Source organism: Corapipo altera, unplaced genomic scaffold (genome assembly GCF_003945725.1).
Source record: "Corapipo altera isolate COAL_440 unplaced genomic scaffold, ASM394572v1 45, whole genome shotgun sequence".
NCBI classification, from domain to species: Eukaryota; Metazoa; Chordata; class Aves; order Passeriformes; family Pipridae; genus Corapipo; species Corapipo altera.
The window spans coordinates 14,016,336-14,034,893 of NW_020884877.1; the positions used below are offsets into that span (position 1 = coordinate 14,016,336).

Here is an 18,558-nt window from a genome sequence, read left to right on the forward strand (position 1 = left end):
ATTAAACATTACTTCCCCATCGTATTATAGGATTTAAAGAATGAAAAGTACAATCTAACTATATCTGAATGATATTCATTAATATACCACAGAAAATGAGTTGTCTTACAGAAAACAGGATCAGGCTGTACAAGCTTAACTCTGAGAACAGGGTATTGCAGTTTTCCAATAGAGCCTTACATGCTAGTGCTATTTCTACTATATTTTCTCTCTCTGATAAAATAACACTAGTAGAAAATAAAAAGACAGTGTTGACTAAAGCAGTATTACAGTAAAATGGAACAAGTCCAGTACAAAAGCTGGACAAAGTAATATTAAGAGTTTCAATCACAGTTAATATCAAGGGAATTTAAGCTCCAGATCACAGCATCTGGCAAGTATCAACTTCTGTGACTAGCAGGAGAAACATTCCTCTTATGTTACTGCATTCCTATATTGAGTAAATTAATTTATCATAAAGTGAATAAATTAGAATGAGAAACATAACTGTTCAGGCTTGCATATTTAAATACATTTTTCAATCACTTTCTATTTATCCCTAGGTTTTTTAAAAGATCAGAGAAATTACTTTTGCTTGAAAGATTGCTTACTGTATTAATGATTTCGATTTTTTAGGGAAGTAACAATTATTGTAACAAGTTATGCAGTTTAAAGAAATATCAGTTTCAGATTAAAATAATAAGCTATTCAAATAGTCCTCACACACAGCACAATACCAAATCTTGTTGTTTATATGCACCCACCCACAGCTTTAACATTCATTGAATCCTACTGGGATAAAATCTTTTCAGGTGCTCTGCGAAACAACTGTTTTTCAACTGGCATGTTTATGTCCTACATACATGCCTGAATCAATATTAAATGTTAAAAATAAATCCTATTTTAACCTCTTAAATTTCCACTTGAAATGGAAAAATATGTCTGGATCACAACAAAAAACCACTTCCCACAGAAACCCTTTCAGTGGGTGAGCAACACTGCTGAAATAAGAGTAATCTTTGCACAGAAAATTTAGGAACGCACCTGAACATTGTATCAGGATTTTCTACGTAGCTTGAGACACTGTAAGAGGATGGGCAGTCAGTCTTTTTCCTGCACAAAGTATAAGAATCCTTGCAGTAAGTATTTTCAATACACCTGCAGCCAAATCTTTAAGGACACAAGGCGATTTCTGAATCATAAACCAGTCTTATACCAAAATTAAAAAAAAAAAGTGCACATGGTTAGCAAGTTTGGGATGAATGGGTTAACTAATTAAGATTATATTACTACTCATTTGGTAAAAGTGACAGCTAGCAGTGTTTTTTGATTTGTGTTAAAAGTTGTTAATGACTTGTATTGTCCTATTTTCACATGAAAACACAAGTCATGTTAGGACAGTCAAGCCTTTACTGAGAAAACACGTATGTGTCCTTCGCTAGACTGACAAGTGTTAAGGTTAGGGAATTACATCCTGTAATTCAGATATATGAGCAGAGAGGTGTAAGAGTTTACAGTTGTTTCTACTAAACTACTGTGGTGGTGGTGGAAATAAGCACCTTTTTTTTTATTTTTTTTAAGAAGATGCTCTGCACCAGGAAGACGTTCCAATCAAGCGCTCAACACAGATAACTTGTAGTATCCTGATTAAAACATTTATTTTTAAACCTGTCAGTCATTAGTATGTGCTATTAATGCGTAACTTGGAAGCTTATTCATAAATATGTGACATTTGGGTCACTGAATGAATTATAATGATAGAATTATGGTTCAAACTTGGAAGAGTAGGGTATAATGTTTGGAACCTGTTTTAAACATCTTTAAAATACCTTTCACTTATCTTCATGCTTAACATTTACAAAGACCTCTTTCTTAGCATAAAAGTCCCTGTTTATCAAACAGTGATACAGGAAGAAGTTGTTTACATTTTCAGAAGTACCAACATACATCACTTATGACAAAAAAACCAAGCACTCCATAAGAAATGCTCAATCACTGTCAATCATACACACTAAAATATACATAAACCAAAGCATGTGGTGTGAACTGTATTAGATTCAAACTGAACACAGAATTACAACTATAACAAACAAAAAACCAAATAATTACTAGTGACTCACAGGCTGATTTACCAAACTACTGGAAAGGTAGGTAACCATAGAAACCTGTCAGCCTAAATTCAGTACTTTAAAATTTGTATTTAGTTGAAAATGCTGACAATTATGTTTCTATTTGACAAAATCCATACTTTTAAAGGCTTCACTATTTGCTTTGGTACTTAAATAAATGCTTAAAATTATTTTGTCTTTTGGTTACTAATAATTTGCCTTCTATAGCTGATTTTACCCAAGTAAAGATTGCAATTTACTCTCTGTAATATAAAATGTTAATATATTTTAATATTGCAAATTATTTTCTAACATCTCTAATGACTGAAATTAAATAACAGTATAAAACAAACACTTCTGCACTTACTATTAAATGTTTTGCACATAGACTTTTCTACTGCTGCACACTAGCAAAAAAAAATTACTCAAATTAACAGTTAAAGCTGAAATGCTAATAGCCTTTCAACTTATAGTTCTTTTTCACTGACAATTACAATTTGCATAGCTTAAAATTTAATACTATGATTAGTACTAATGTCCTATATTTTACTACATAATCTAAATGAGTAAAATATTATTTTTGTAGTTTACTGGCTCTTATACCTAGGCCATAATGTTCAGTGTGTATTTCATTATGTAGATGAGCAATGGATGTTGTCTAACATGATCTAAATGGGTCAACGGTATTTTCCTATTCACATTAATCATCCAGACAGCCACACACAAGAAAAAAAAAAAGCCTTGAAAACTAACCTAGGAGATCTCTTTTTATCACTGACTCTTCCCACTACTCCCACAACAGCAAACACACGCAACAGGAGACAGGAGCCTCGGAAACTGGGGAGCCAAGGTGCTGCTCTCTTGCCAGTGCGCAGCTCCCGCCACAGCCGGTGGCGGCAGCGGGCAGCGCTCCCTGGGCTGCCACGGCCCCGTGCCAAGAATGATTCTCGTCCTGCGAAGTTCAATGGGAGCTGTGTGTTGACAAACTGAGCAAATTTGAATCAGCAAAATTCATTCTTGGCACGGGGACACACAACTGTGCTGAATGCAAAGGCGTGCTGCCCGCTGACGCTGCTCTGGCAGCCTGGTTGTTCCTGTGTAAATACGCTTGTCGGAAAACTCCCACTAAAGTCAAAGGACACAGGATGAGGCCATTTATTGCCAATTGTTTATAAAACACATCAAAATTAAGGGTTCTATTCTCAAGCCATGTAACTACCATCTATGGCCCATTTCATATATGGCATATTGCAAATAAAATGGCAGTTTATAAATAACACATCGCTTCTGTAGAAAGGGAAGCTGTTCTAATAAATGCTAAAGGGAAAGAACATAAGCGTAAAACAGGTAGAAAGTAACAGGATGGTTGTGTACCAAACATTCAGACTCATTTATTCAAAAAATATACTATTAAGATAAAAAAAACCTGGAAGCCATCAAAATTGCCTCAAACACCAAAGCACAAAATTTCTGTAAAGGCAGAGATGACACATTTGATTGTGTTATGGGGTAACAGGGTTGACAGAGCTTGCCTGGGAAACCCCACATTGTTTATACCATGGAGCAGATCCTGTTGGACGTCACAGGGGAGGTCTGAGCTTCTTGGAGATGGGATGCATGAGCTGTGAGACAACAGGTAGTGTGGTGGTAGGAATCCTTACCTCCTCCCTGATCACTGCTGGACATCCAGTGACGGATGGTTAAACTTTAACAGTGACCGCCCTCTGTATCCATCCTTATATCACAATAATATCAACACAGCAATACATATTTCAGTCTGTTTTCTAATAACAAACTTAAACTCTTGAAACTGGTCTTGGTTACCACTGAAAGTAGCTCTTATTTGTTAAACAGTATCAGTAATAGCAGCACACATAACATCTCTTCTCCAGAAACTATACTGGCCACTCCCTTGCCGCCACTTATTTGCCAACACAATCCCAAATTACTCACTTTGAGATATGAAAACCAATAATACGGCTTGGGTACTGGCCACTGCCTTTCTCTGACAGCCTTCACGTTTTCTCTTCCAATCCACTCATGTAAATGAAGTGGGATAGGAACTGTGCTTCAGCTTTTAAAGTAAACTAACCAACATATGGCAAAGTAGGAGCTTTCCAACTATTTGGACCTCATAAGACTTAATGTGCAACACTCATGCCCTGGACAAGTGTTTCACCAGTATCTAATGAACAACTGGGTATAGCAGGCACCTTAACTGGATGCAGTAACTCATCAGTGCAGAGTTAAGGCATCCGTGGGCACTGACCTGGTGGTTAATTTACTAAACAACTACCACCACTATGATGAATAAGGTTCAGTCTTTGCCATGACCTTCCCTAGCTGTCAGGAACATGGAGGAGAGGTCAGCATGTTTCATTGTGTGACAATCCACGTGCAGGTCAATATCTGGCACATCATTTGCCCTGCCTTGTCCCACAGGACGTACATCAGGAGGAGTTAAGACAACTGACATTCAACATCTGCAAGCTTCTAAAGCACATCTTTGGGACTGGCTCCAGCCCTGCCCATCTGGTCCTTTGCTTTTCAATGAGAAAACATCACATCGAGATCCCAAGAGTTAGCTGGGAGTCCTGAGAGGTAAGGAAGGACCTCTGGTTCTCTCCACTGCCCCACACCCCATGGTCAACACCCCAGCTGTTACTAAGGGAGATTTCCTGGAGGAAATGCAAGAAGCACTCATTAAAATAAAAACAAGAAATCACAAATTACAGCAGCTACTTAATTCCTAGAGAGAAGATCGTGCAGTCCAGTTGTACTTTAGGCAGTGTCTCTCACCTCCAGATCTTGATCTTGCTCCCTGTCACTCCTCCTGATGCACACTGTACAGGTATCAGTCACCCACATAATAGCTGCTTACTGCAGACAGTGCTCCAAGGATGGGTATGGCAAGGCCCATGACAGCCACTCCCCACACAGGCCAACTTAAAAAAAAACACAACCCACCAAAAAAACTTCATTTCTAAACTATCTTCATCAGGCTATTCACTCACTTTGTACAGTTTACTGGACTATTCCACTGTCTGATTTTCTAAGATAGATACAGTAAGCAAGGGGTCTTTGCAAGACATCAGGTCTCCCATTCCTTTTTCTAGACTGAAAAGGGTTTACATAGCTCTTTTCTGCACAGATAGTAAATCTATTAGAAGAAATAAATGTTTTGCTTTCACAAGATTATCTAACCATCTTAATATAACAGGTACTTCTTCAGAGCAAGCACAGCTTCTTTGCAAAGCTGGGCAGTAATCTGTGAAATTCTCTATGAGGAGATCCACTTAAATCAATTACTAATTTGCAAACTCAACTCAGAACTTTTAGATTGTCTTGCATGATTTGTCAAACATCCACCTCAACTCTCTTTCATTGTTATTGTTACAGGTTTGTGGTTTAAATAAACAGACTTGCAATAGTATTGTACACTGCAGAGACAGATTGGTGTGGGCAGCAACCCACAACCTGGATCCACAGCTGGATCTCCCAGTTGCTCTGGCAGGAACCAGCTGCTTGCAAGTGAGAAAAAGTTCCAATCAGAACATGTCTCAAGTATGTATTTATTTATTTGGTGCTTCAGTTAGATAGAAAGAGCTCGAGAGGCAGAACTGACACAAGAGACAAAATTTGTAAAGACATTCATTACATAAAAAGAAAAAATTTTCCTAAGATTTTCTATTCAATTTGATAAAAAATGGGCTTTTTTTTACTCTAAGTAAAATTTAACCTGACTGGAAGAGAAGGGTGCATAGCTGTCTGTGTGTCACACAAGGTATGGGCACACAGTGCATTCCTCATGGGGAGGACTGAAAAAAAAAAAAAAAATAGGCTAGTGTCAAAGTCATGCATGTGGCAAGAAGTACACATCAGTGTTATTAAGAAAGGGCAGTGATTCTGGCAGCCCCTGGTAAATGTGCTGAAAGTCACCCATAGTGACAGTGACCAAACCTGCGGACCTGCATATGGAAACATCAATGTCTCAATTTTACTTGTGATTATTTTTCTAATTAAAAAATCAAGTCGGTGAAGTTGTTCATTAAACCTCTACCCAGGTATGATTCACGACGCACTATAAATTATTCTGAGAATTATAAAATAGAGCTGGACAGAGCTGGTGCTTCCACAATGTTCTGCAGAAGCCCAGCCACACAACCAGGTAACTTCTGTGTTTGACTTCGTATCTTTGGTCTGACTCTTAAAAAACCTTGGTTCAACGCCTGATTAAATTCTGACCAGCTTTGGCGCTAAAATATATGAAAGATGTGATCACAGAAGTTACAAGTCCTTACAAAATCATAGCTGAGTCATGTACAGGAGGAGGTCTCAAATCCTTTTGACTCTAAAGTCATCTCCAAATCAGTGGATTCAGTCAATTACATAATAAGAATCCTGTTGTATAATTTTATCACAGAAAATGTGAAGTCTATTTCAATCCACTTGCAAGGCCTACTGAAAAGTGATGTGACTGTGAATTTGAATTTTACAGCCCTGGCCACAACTTCATAAACGTCAAGGCCCCTGATTTGCATTCAGTAAGCAAATAGCTACAGCAAAGTTGATTCTGACGTGGCTGCTCCCTTGGCAAAGGCACAGCCATCAGAGGTGACTTGCCTGTGCCTTTGCCATGCAGTGGTTGGTAGGGAATCACCACGTCACACCACAGTGGACAGAAGAGAACCAGTGCCTTTATCCCAGCAGTTTATTTTCATATGGCTGAACTTCAGCTGCCAACATCCCACCATTTGCAACCTCCATCTAGTCCCCATAGCTGGGGGTACTGTTGCAGCAAAACTTGCCAAAGTTTATCCAGCAACTATTTCAGTCCATACCTGATTTTGTGAAGCAGCTTTTACAAAAGACAAAACAGACTCCAAATGAACAAAACCAAGACTGTCTTTATCAAGTAGGTTTTAGAAACAGCCACTTCTGCAAGCTTTGAGTTGCTCTGAAATTAAATTTTGGCAAGAAAACATGTATTAGTTAAGGAGAGTATTCTAGAACCCAAAACTCTTCAACAATATGATGATACTACTAAGAAAGCTGCTGAGACAGAGCTATAACAGCAAAACAATCTTTCCTAGTACAACTCGATCTTTTTGAGGAACTGATTTAAGCTTTCCTAGAAGTGAAATCTTCGCACGAGCTGAGCCTCTGCTGATTTAGTAGAGTGTGTCAGAGCATAAATAAATCTTTATAAACCCAGACAAGTCCCACTACTTTATTTATTTCTTTAAAGAACACCCATTTTTGCCATGACTCACAGGAAGTATGTTAATAATCAGTGCAGAACAACCAGAAATAGGTTGGAAAGGTGAGACCTGCCTAGCCACCTCACAGGTGTTAGTTCAGAAAGCACATGGCAATGACATTAACCCTTGTCACCACTTAGTGATTCATCCACGATGCACAAATGTGACTTGATGCTCAGATCTGCACAAAACACTATGGGCAACACCTCCTCTCAGTGTCAAACCAGGATGTCTTTGCAAGATGACTATCCACTTTGTCCAGTGCTGAAGGACCTCAACTCAACAACTCCAGATGAGTTTACAAGCATACTCAAGAGCTGAGAACTCAAGAAGCACATAAGCAGATCTGCAGTGACTGCAGTATTTATTACACAAAGCGTCTCCATTTTACATGGAAGGAAGCTAGGAGCTCATTGATGCTTTTGTCCAACTCCATCTTCACCTGTCTCTATCAGAAAATCTGAGACTAAACAGCTGGAATTTATGTTAGAAACAAACAATTTCTTTGCCTTTTTCTATCAATGTTACGCCACATCTGTTGACTTTCATAATTTTAAAAAAATAGATAGGGTAGGACCTAATTTATGTACAAGAAAACATGAAACAGTCTGAGAAGTGTATGCATTTCTTCAGAGAGCATCTGATATGCTGTAAGTATTAATGTACAAATTCAGATTGCGTTTATTACTGCAATGGTGCAAAAGGAGCTTCATCTAAAACTGAAACATAGCTTTAAACAGGTTTTAACAATGAATACCTGGAAGTAACACCTTTAAAATGTGAAAGCTGGAGACTTCATACAGCTGGTTAGAGTGGGTGGTTATTTATAATCTAAATTCAAAAGAGAATAGTGCAACTTTCAAAAACACTCATGATAGTTTTCTCAGGCTGCACGCTACAGAGCATGTTTGCCAAAAGACCTCCAAGGAGCTTTGAGGAGCCTTTATTCTCCTTTCTAAGGCTTCCATGCAGCAGGGCAGTTTGCTGAACACTTGGTTTCCAACATTTTTCTTTTTCTTCAGGAATTAAGAAGTATAGGGAAAGACAGCTACTGATTTGGAAAGGACAAGATCTCTAAAAGGAGAACAAACAAATTTTCCATACTTTGTTTCTATGTCATAAAACATTTTCAGCATTCTCTACTCAAATAATGTTTTCAATATGAAGTATCTTGAGGGAATTAAAAAAAAAAAAATAATTCAAACTTCCTTTGTCCACCAAGGAAAAGCCAGTTCTCATATGGATAAAGCCCTTCGCCAATGAACAGTTCATTTCTCCTAAATCCTTTAAAAAACATAGCAATACAATGTAATAGACATGACAAAATAGAGAATTCTGACACTTTCTATAAGACTAAACACAGCCACATACAATATTTTCCTGTCTGAATTGCATCCAATAAACTACAAGACCTTCCCCTGTGGTATACAAATTTTCATGCATATTCTCTCACATTTTACTCCTACAATTAAAACATGCACTATTCTGGGTACACAACACACCTGATAACGTGAAGGAGACTGTGCTTCAGTAATTATATAGGAGTGTGAATCTATTAAAGATGGGGTATTTGTTTTCTGTCACATTTCTAACCCAATGCAGCAAACCAAGATTGAGGCTAAAGTGAATATTTAATTATCCAAGCTGGATAGACTACATGGTGCTGATACATAACAAACAATATGTAGTTGTTTTCAATTTATGATTTGACAAAACCTGGGAATTTGATAGCAAGACTTTTATTTAGAAAGCAAGTTCATTATCAGTTTGTTTTGGTTTCCTGCATGGTAGCCCACATTGCCACTGGAGGATGCTTAGAAAAACCTATGCTCAAAAGCCTCGAAGAACAGCGAACCAACAGGCCTCAGACAAGCAGGTCTGCTCTCAAGCACAGAGCAGCTTTGCCCCTTTTGTGGGTGTTTTTGCCTGTCTGACAGGCAATTCACTCTGACATTTATTGGAGAAGCATCCTGAAGAAGAGCACCACACCGTGCAGCACTGACTGGCAGCGAGCACCTGGGGCAGGGGATTCCTCAGGGCAGGAGTGCAGGGGAAGCCCCAAAGTGAGGGATGGGTAGATGAAGGGCTAAGGAAATCTGTGCAGTGTGGCAAGGGCCACTGAGCAGAAGTGGTGCAAAGAACATGAGCTTTGATGGCAAGTGCAGAGACAGATGTAAAGGCTGGGGAGAGAAAACTTACAGCAGTTTAAAGGTGTAAGGCTCAGAAGAAGAATTTGGCAAAACAGAAAAAGGCAGAAAATCTGGGAATTTGGCAGTCAAAGTTTAAGTCATATAAAGGGGGTAAGAAACAAGCAACTGAGAAAAAGATCCTTATTATAAAACATGATTTTAATGTTTTGAAACAGTTCCTTTTAAAAAATCTTTAGGAGTTTGTTTTCACTCTAGATAACACCAAAGGAAAGTGTTGTGACCTGAACTGCTTAACACAAAATATGAGTGACTTTTCTTAAATGGAGACTAGAACTTGACTTCATACAGTGCCTTTCATACTTAGTGTATTATAAATTGCTTTAAATACTGGCAGGCAAACACCCATTATGCACTCAAGAGCTCATACATAATAATACTTAGCATTTTTATAGTGCTTTTCATCTTCAAAGTGCTTTACAAACAACTCATTAATTTCAACCAATGCACCTGCAAGGTAGGTGAATATCTGCATTATAGGTGGAGAAAGACACAGAAAGTTCAACGACTTATCCAAAGCCATGCACACTACCAGTCCCAAACATCCCTAGCTCCTGCCTCCTAAGCCCATGAAGGACCTGAGCCCCACCCTGTGCTAAGATCGTAGGTTCTCTTCAGCCACACAGCTGTAGGAGGACCTGTTTTACTGCAAGGACAGTGGCAAGCTAGCTGGAGAGCCTCCCTTTTCCAAAGCTGCTAAATTCCCAAGGACTGCTAGCTCTCTCCAGAATCACCAACCCCAGGAAGCGGGAAGTCCATGAGATGCCAAAGTGAGCCCCACAACATCGGTTCTCAAACCGATTCCCCACCAAGCAGTGAGATGAGAAAGCCACTGCGCTGGCAAAAGCCTTTGCCTCTCTCCCTATTTATTTCTAACTGCTGCACAGACTCCAGTGCAGGAGATTCCTACAATTCAGGCAACACAACCCCGAAAGCCTCCGATTACCACCATGATTCAAGAAAACAGCTTCACTCCTCCAGTGTTCTCGAACTATCGAAAACTTGTAACGAATTTTTGTCTATCAAGAACAGTAACTCTCTCCCTTGCTGGTGGCTGGAAAAAAAAATCTTAATGTGATTACACTGCATGATTCCACTTTTTGAGGTTTAAAAATATCTGATATGATTTTTTTTAATGACTTTAAAAAAAAAACAACTTCAGAAATACCAGGAATGTCAAACCTAGAGCAGACAAGAAACCCAGAAGGTGTGAACAATACCTGTACTGTGCTACAGTAGACCTTATATTCCCTTACACAGGGAAAAAGAATAATGAATTTTTAGTAACACCATCTTTATTTCAGATGTTTATTAGTCACTAGATTTATAAATAAATCTGAGAATCCTTATCTGTTCTGTCTTCACATTCATGAACTCAGAGCTACACAAGCTCTCCAGCCACTGTAGCTCCTCCCTGGATAAACAGCTCATGTTTAAAAAACAAAACAAACTGTTACAATAATAGAAAAACAAAAAAACACTTTTTCTTAAGATATCAAAATAAAAAAGTCTCCTTACAGTAATGGCATAACAGGTTAGTTAAGCAAACACAAGCAGTAAAAGACAAATGAAACGCAAAGATGTATGTAGCTAAAAGAGTTCTGCCAGCCTGCCCAATTGACCTGGATATAAAAGCTAGAACAAGGAAGAAAGTAGCTTTTAATTACTCTTCCCCATCTACATTTTTTAAACTTGTAAAGAAAAAAATGAACAAGGTCACATAATCCAAAACAATATGAAGAAACAACTCCTGATTGTTAAGCAGAAACTAAAAGTCCCCCACATTAGAAGAATTTTAGGCTAATTATTTCATTGATTTAAAGTGGGCTTGTGTCTGACTGCCAACACCACGCTTTTTAAAAAAATACGTCAAGTTTACAACTCTCGATGAAAATAAAGGTATATAAGAGCAAACTAAAATTAAAACATACAGGAAATACAATTAAATTTCATTACATTGAACACTAATATTCATTCTGCAATCATAAGAAAAATTCTAAACCCATTTTCTACCTAAAAAAATCCACCACAATAATATTCTACAGCTAAAATAATATACAATCTTTATATAATGCAGTTTTTCCGTCAGAATGAAACAGATTTGAGAGCAACATGCAAGAACAAAATTAAAATACACAATTGTATCCAATAAACTCTGGAAGCCTAAAAGTGATGATGCAGTAAAAAACCACCAACATGGTAACACTAATGCTGCAACATTTTTTGTTATTTTGTTTAATAACTCGTCACTTTATTTGTAAGCAGTAATCAAGACATATTACAGCAACTTCTGTCTCTGCTTGTGCTCTACTATTCTTTGTTGCTTTTGTTTTCAGTCTAGGTTAAAAAGAATCTTTTCTTCTAATCATCAACAAACTAATACTAGATTTCACTTGGGGTAAGGTATGCTACCCATCAGGACAAGGCAACACTACATAAAAACAACAAAGAAAATAAAAAAAGCAAGAGGCGAGGTCTGAACACAGTTTTCTTTCAATTCCCTTGGGAATCGTGGTTTTATGTCTTGAATTCCCGGGCAGAGGGGATCATGTTCATCAGTTACAGCAGCTCCTCTGGGCCTAAGTCCAGGTAGACTGCTTGTCTAAACTTGATGAAATATAGGCGCCATCAGGTAACAGCAGTGGTCAGGGAGACTCCAGAAATGTGTAACTGAAAACTGAAAAATGAAATTAAAACAAGGCTGTAGCCAAACAGCCTCTTTCTACAGGATGCAATAACTGTAAGGTAGAGAGCATACAATGTACAGACTGCTCCTTGTATACATTCCCTCGTTTTTTCACATATATAATATGAAAGTCAGGCTGGGTACACAAGTGTATTTTAATAAACACTGATTTTAAATAGAAATACTTAGGAAAAAAAAACCCACTGTGACAAATACACATGGCTTGAATAGATAAAACTTAAAAAAAAGGAAAGCAATTGCCCTGTAACCCACTCCCCCTCCCACTTCATTACCTCAAAATATTTTCAAATAAAATTTTAATGCTAATAAATATTGCTAGGTCAACAGCACTGGGATGTGGTGTCTGGAAGCACTGCAAGCTACCCATCATGGCACATCATCATGTCAAACTCAAAGAGAAGGAGAGGCAGCAAGTCTCTCTCATCAGATGTGAATTTCCAACTGCTATAAGAATGTGCTTGTTTGGGAGCCAGAGAGAAGGACAGAGAAAAAAGAAAAAAAAAAAGAAAGGGAAAATTATGCAATCCCTCATAGAGAAGATCACTGTAACTAGGGGTCCTACAGGTGGTTCAGCATAGAAAAAGCCTTTTACAGCAATGAAGCACTACTCTGAAATCAGAGATTGCAGTGGACCAGCAGAACTGTTACTGAAGAACGCTCAAAAACTCCTGAGCTTTTGCTTAAATTTCCTCATGATTCACAACTGTCACAACCAGAATACTGTGTCTACTACATCTTAATATCATGGAAAGAAAAACCAGCTTAGATTTCATGACACAGACATCCACTTCAGCTGTAGCACCAAAACAGGTTCAAAAATAGAAGTAGCCTGTCTACAAGGTGACTTCAGAAGAAATCCAGGTCTCTCCAGAATAAAAAAAAAAATAAAATACCATGACACTATAGAAATATTTTTGGTAGATTCAACCTTACATTCCAACTATAGCTGTACATAGGAAAGTCACACAAGAAATGAGGGGAAGTGTGCCAGACCAGCTCAGTATGGTTTCTGCTGCACAGCTTGAGAACATCCATGACACACAAATCCCAAACTTTACAGGCATGTGGTGTGTTGTTCTTACGTGTGCCTTAAATCCAGCTTCTGGTCTAGATGGGGTAATTCACTGCAAAAACTTGAGTAAAAGGAATTAATCATCTAAATTTAGAAAGCCACTTCACATATGTTCACTGCTAAACTGCATGTTTGCCTGGTAGCTCAGGAGCAGCAGGCATTAGGGCAGGCTCAGGCCCTGTTTCATCCTGCTGATGCTGTGCTGCCACAAGACCCTCCAGAAATTACTCCCTTGGTGCTACAGTTTCTCCATCCATCAGCTAGTGCTCACCATTTCAGTCCCTTTTGTCTGCCTTAGTTCTGCAGTGTGAGCTCTCAGAAGCAAAAAAAAAATGTTTTATTGTATGCTCACAGGACATCTGATCCTATGACTTTGGGGAGTGAAGCTATCTGCTCTAAACACAACGTAAGCCACAATTTGAGGTCCATAATTTCTTTAGGGATGACTTAGATCTTCATTCTTTCTCCTCAAGTGCTATATATTACAGTAAACAAGCTCAGAGTCCACCAGAGACCTGTGATACACTCTACGACTATTCCTGATGTTTTAAGTAACAAACATGCAAGGACCAAGCAGCCTGAGACTTCATGGTTCGATCCTGCACACAGGCTAGGCAGGGTCATCTTCCAGTATAGATTTTAGGAGCCTGTATTTTTTCTTCCTTTAATTTAATCTCTAAAAATTGTGGAGTGGAATCCTTTATTTCATTTATTTGCTGTATGAGTATAGAGGAGTTTAAATCTGTCATTTTGTTCTTTGCAGAACAACACCAAGATCTGTGTGTTGGCTAACACTGCACTGGTGAGCCCAAAGAGTAAGAGCCTGAACCAACACCTAAAGGAAAGACAAAGTTTGCCTTCTGTGCTGCCCAGAGGCAGCACTGAACTGCACATCTGGAATTAAAATCACAGACATGACTTTACATTTTAGACTTTCCACTCTGTTGGTATTATGTTGAGCCTTTGCTTCTACATCTGCAGCCAGGTAAGGAAATGCCAGAGAAGGACAACAGCCTCTGGCAGGCAAGGTAGAAGTTCTGCATGCAAACGGTCCTCACTCACAGACACCCCCGTGTCCAACTCTGAAGACAGAGAGAGCACTGTAAAATCCACTTTGGAAACTTGGCAGCAAGCCAAGTCCCTCTGATGGGGCACCCCATTTTCTTGGTAGACATTCCCAGAGTTTTCTGGCATTTTCCTTCAGGGTCAGTGGCTTATGCAGAAAGCTGGACAAAGGCCCTTCAGCGAATCACCACACCAGGGCGGTGAGCTTCTGCAGGTGACGGAAAAGTCTCAGAGCTCTGCGAGGGGAATGGAAAGAGAAAGTAGCTTTTTTCTGCTTAGGGAAAGGTCCACGTGAGCTTTAAGAAAAACTCTGCAAAATGAAAAGTGATACACGCAAAATACACTTACAAAAAAGTTCAATTTTTGCCTGAAGGATTACAGCTAGGCTTACTTTCTGGCATGTGAAAATGTACCTGTCCAATATACTCATCACAGACTAAGCACCGGCAAACACAGGACACTGACTGGGACCCAGCCACCCAAGATATAAGGCATGCAGAGCAGAGGAAGCATTCACAAAAAGCTGAAACTTAAGTACTCTTCAGGAACTTGTCACTGACTTTGTCTCTATGTGGATTTTAGCTGTAACCACAACAGTGATGCTCCAGCATCAGGTCAATGGGCACCTTCCTAAAGAGAAGAAAAGACTTTTTACATACTAGAACAAATGGCTACGAGAGTAGGTGTGGGTCAGTAAAGCTGTTGATGTGGCAGAAAACCCTGAGTTTCAGCCACTGTCCTGGACATCTACTAATGACTTTCCTTCATTTAAAGGCAATATTAGCTAATGATGACCAAGAAACCTAAGCTCACAGAGAAACCACACCCTACAAATCCACCCACAGCCAGAAGTGATAGATCTTGGCAGAAAAAAAGACGCTGTGTGCTGCCAACAATACATTACCTCTCAACTGAAAGAACAATTAAACACTTTATTGAAAGGGGAATATTTTTTCTCTCATGCCTCAAACCATGAAAGTGCATGTCTCCCCCAGAGTTGCTGCACTGTTGAAATGGGAATAATTCCTTGTCTGCCTGATTATTTTCAAGACGGAGATGAAACTACCTTAGCATCATTTAAAAAATGTTGAAATTGTACTACAATCAAATGGTTTGAACTTCCACCATGCATCACTTGCAGCTCATAATGCTAATGTTAAATTCTGGAGACATGAGTCTGTCTACAAATGAATGGAAAATGTGAATTAATATTTTCTTCCAGCTAATTGCCCAGCTCATATATTGCACAGGGCAGCCAAGCACATTTGATCTTGAAAACTCTCTTGTATAAGTTTTCAATCACTTTTCCTCATCCACCAAAAAAAAATCAGAATTACAGGACATATTTAATTATAAGTCTGGAATGCCAAGAAACAGTTAGTCAAGTCTCCCCAAAACTGTTATCTGCATATTCTACTGTTAATTTTTTTAAAAGCATTAGCTTAGAAGTATAGAAAGTTACTACAGATAAGGACTAATTGTTTGAGTTGTACATTTCTAAGTTTCTTTTTAATGGTGAAGAAGATACAGATGAAGACACTTCTAGCATTTGAGTATTAATAGTGCTAGGAAGTGCCCAGCACTTCTGGGCAAACTTTGAAGCTGTACTGCAACAAAATCAAACTCCAGCTATGTCCCCCTATTTTTTTTATTTGTTTTTAAAAAAGGTTTAAAAACACATTTATGTATCTTGTCATTTTACTAAGGGGGAAAGGAGTAACAGTCTTTGAAAAGTTTTCAAAACAACCATCTCTAAAAGTCTCTGTATTTGCAGAAGAAAAGTATCTCACACCATCTCACATACTGTGGTGCTGGAGACAGCTGTAGCTTCTCCCTGAGTGCAGTTTCCATTTAGGAGCCTGCATACAAATTCCCAGTTCTGCAAGGGGCTTAGCAAGGCACTTAAGCCCCTTACCAGCAAACAGACAGCCTAGGAACACAAAGTACATATCTAAGAGATGTATCACACCCCATCAATCTACAGTGACTCAACTTTAAAAACCTGGCCAGTAACACGTTACATACATTATTACAGAATAGTTCCTCATTGTTGGAGAAGAAAGATCAGAAATCAGCTTTATGCATATTTAACACAGTAAGTAACTCATTTTACAAGGGATGTCTTCTCATCAATTATTTTCCTGTGGCTTTAAGCCCTGGAAGTTCATTACAAGAAATTAGGGGCTTCTACTCTACAGTAATTTACCTCCTTAAAATAAATAAATCAGGAAGAGACTACTATGCCATAAAGCATCTAAGCAGTATTTGTAGGCATGTAGTTCTTTGATGTCTTCTACTTTATTTCGTTACCAATAAAGTATCACAGAAGCAATTATTGTAATACCAGAAACTGTGATAATATCAAATTAAACCATTTACAAGCAAATGAATCAGCATATAATCCATACTATCTCTAACTACAAACCATGACAGCGATTTGAAGTGACTGTGTTCTGGATGTTTCTTAGTTTTAATTCACAAAACTGTAAACTCAATTCCCACTTCTATGTATCACCTGTGCAGCTGAACCCACTGCAAGGCCACTCACAACCTTTTCCTTGGGTTGACAGTGTTTCAATTCTGACATGAGCAAGGCAGAGACTATAAAATAATTTTCCTATGTGACTATCAAAAAGGTACAAACTGTCTTTTTAACTTCTTTCAATCAATTTATTTTACTTTTCAAGTATGTGGAGGAAGTATACAAACACCCAAGATTTCTGCTGCTCAGATGCACTTATGTAGAAACCGCTCCATAACAAAGAAAACTTTTATCATTTATAAAAACATAACATCAGATACATGAAAAAAAACAAACCACAAAAGAGGCTACAAAAAAGTAATTTTCCTTCAGTTTAGGTAGAACAGATACCCTTAGGTGAAGAGAAACTAATTTCAACTACTTCTATCTTTCAGTATTTGCAAATTAAATTATACTTAACTGTCCAATGCAGGGAAAATCAGATTTAGTTTAATCAGTCTTGTCTTAACTACGACAGTTTTGCTTTCTTAGCCTCTGGAAAAACATGTCCCCGAGGGAAGCCGAACAAGGTTTGACGCCTGAAGGGAAGGTAGGAAAGCTTAACGAATTTAAATTGCTTGATTCTTTTAACCGGATGACAGGCTTTGGGTTTCTAAGCGCACAGGGGGCTGGAGATGGAGGTAGGGCAGGGACACACAACTTTCACTTGAGAAGGCTGATGTGGTAGAAGAGGTGCCTTGTAAGAGAACCTCAGGGCACGAGGGACAACGGGACCCGAAAAGCCTTTACACGCACGGATGTGCCAACAGGTAACAACTTCTGCAGCTGGACGGGCTGGTAGAAGAAACACGTGTACATGTTATGTCAGATTACTTTTTCTGTCAAACACATGGCAACAGCCAAAATCGTAACAGCAAAACCAGAGCAAAGCACTGCTGTCCGCACTGTGCGGGCCGCCGATCCCCCGCTCCCGCCGGCGTGTGCCCGCCCGGGGGGGCGGCTCCGGCCCCAGTCCGAGCACAGCGCCGGGAACACGCCTTCACGGAAGCGGAGCCTTGACAGCTGCGGGCGCTGCCGCGGGGCCCCGCCGGGGCTCGCCAGGCGCCGCCGCCGCCACACGCCGCTCCCGCCTGCCCGCGCCCCGCCCGGCGGAGCGGTCTGTCGCTGCCCCCGGCCGGCGCGGCGCTCCCCCCGCTCGGACGGGGGCGGGACCTTTCCCTCCTCGATTTCAAAGCCAGCACCAGCTCAGCAGCAGCGCCGGGGCGGCCGGCGGAAAGGGCGAGAAGGGCGGGGAAGGGCAGAGTCCGGGCCGGGCCGGGCCCGCGCCTCCCGCCGGCGGCGCCGCGCACTCACCTGCGCTCCGCAGCGCGCGGGCGGCTCTGGGCGCCGCCATGTTGCCTATGTGAGACGGTCACGTGCCCGTGGCCGTGCCCGTGGCGGCGGGGCGGGAGCGCCCCCTTCCCGCTCTCGCCCGGGCCTGAGGGGGCGCGGGGGGATCCGCTCGCACCTGCGGGTCGGTGTCGCTCAGGCGTGCTGCCAAAGTGCTCCCCTATACAGCCCTCATCCTGCTCAGCTCGACAACATCGCTAGCGGGCTTGGAGACTGCTCCTTCCGACAGCGAAACACATAGTAGTGAGAGAGCGCTGCCCAAAGTGGGGCTTGGTCCGACAAGAGGTG

The 18,558-nt window shown here is 40.0% G+C and overlaps 1 protein-coding gene across 1 annotated transcript in view; it reads right to left on the reverse strand.

The window, feature by feature from the left end:
- Positions 1-18,324, reverse strand: part of METAP1D (methionyl aminopeptidase type 1D, mitochondrial) — a 46,313-nt gene extending 27,989 nt beyond the window's left edge. The window contains exon 1 of the mRNA XM_027637078.1: positions 18,235-18,324. Coding sequence (XP_027492879.1) covers positions 18,235-18,274 — 40 coding nt within the window. The 5' untranslated portion in view covers positions 18,275-18,324. The remainder of the gene's footprint in view (positions 1-18,234) is intronic.
- Positions 18,325-18,558: the final 234 nt, after the last annotated feature.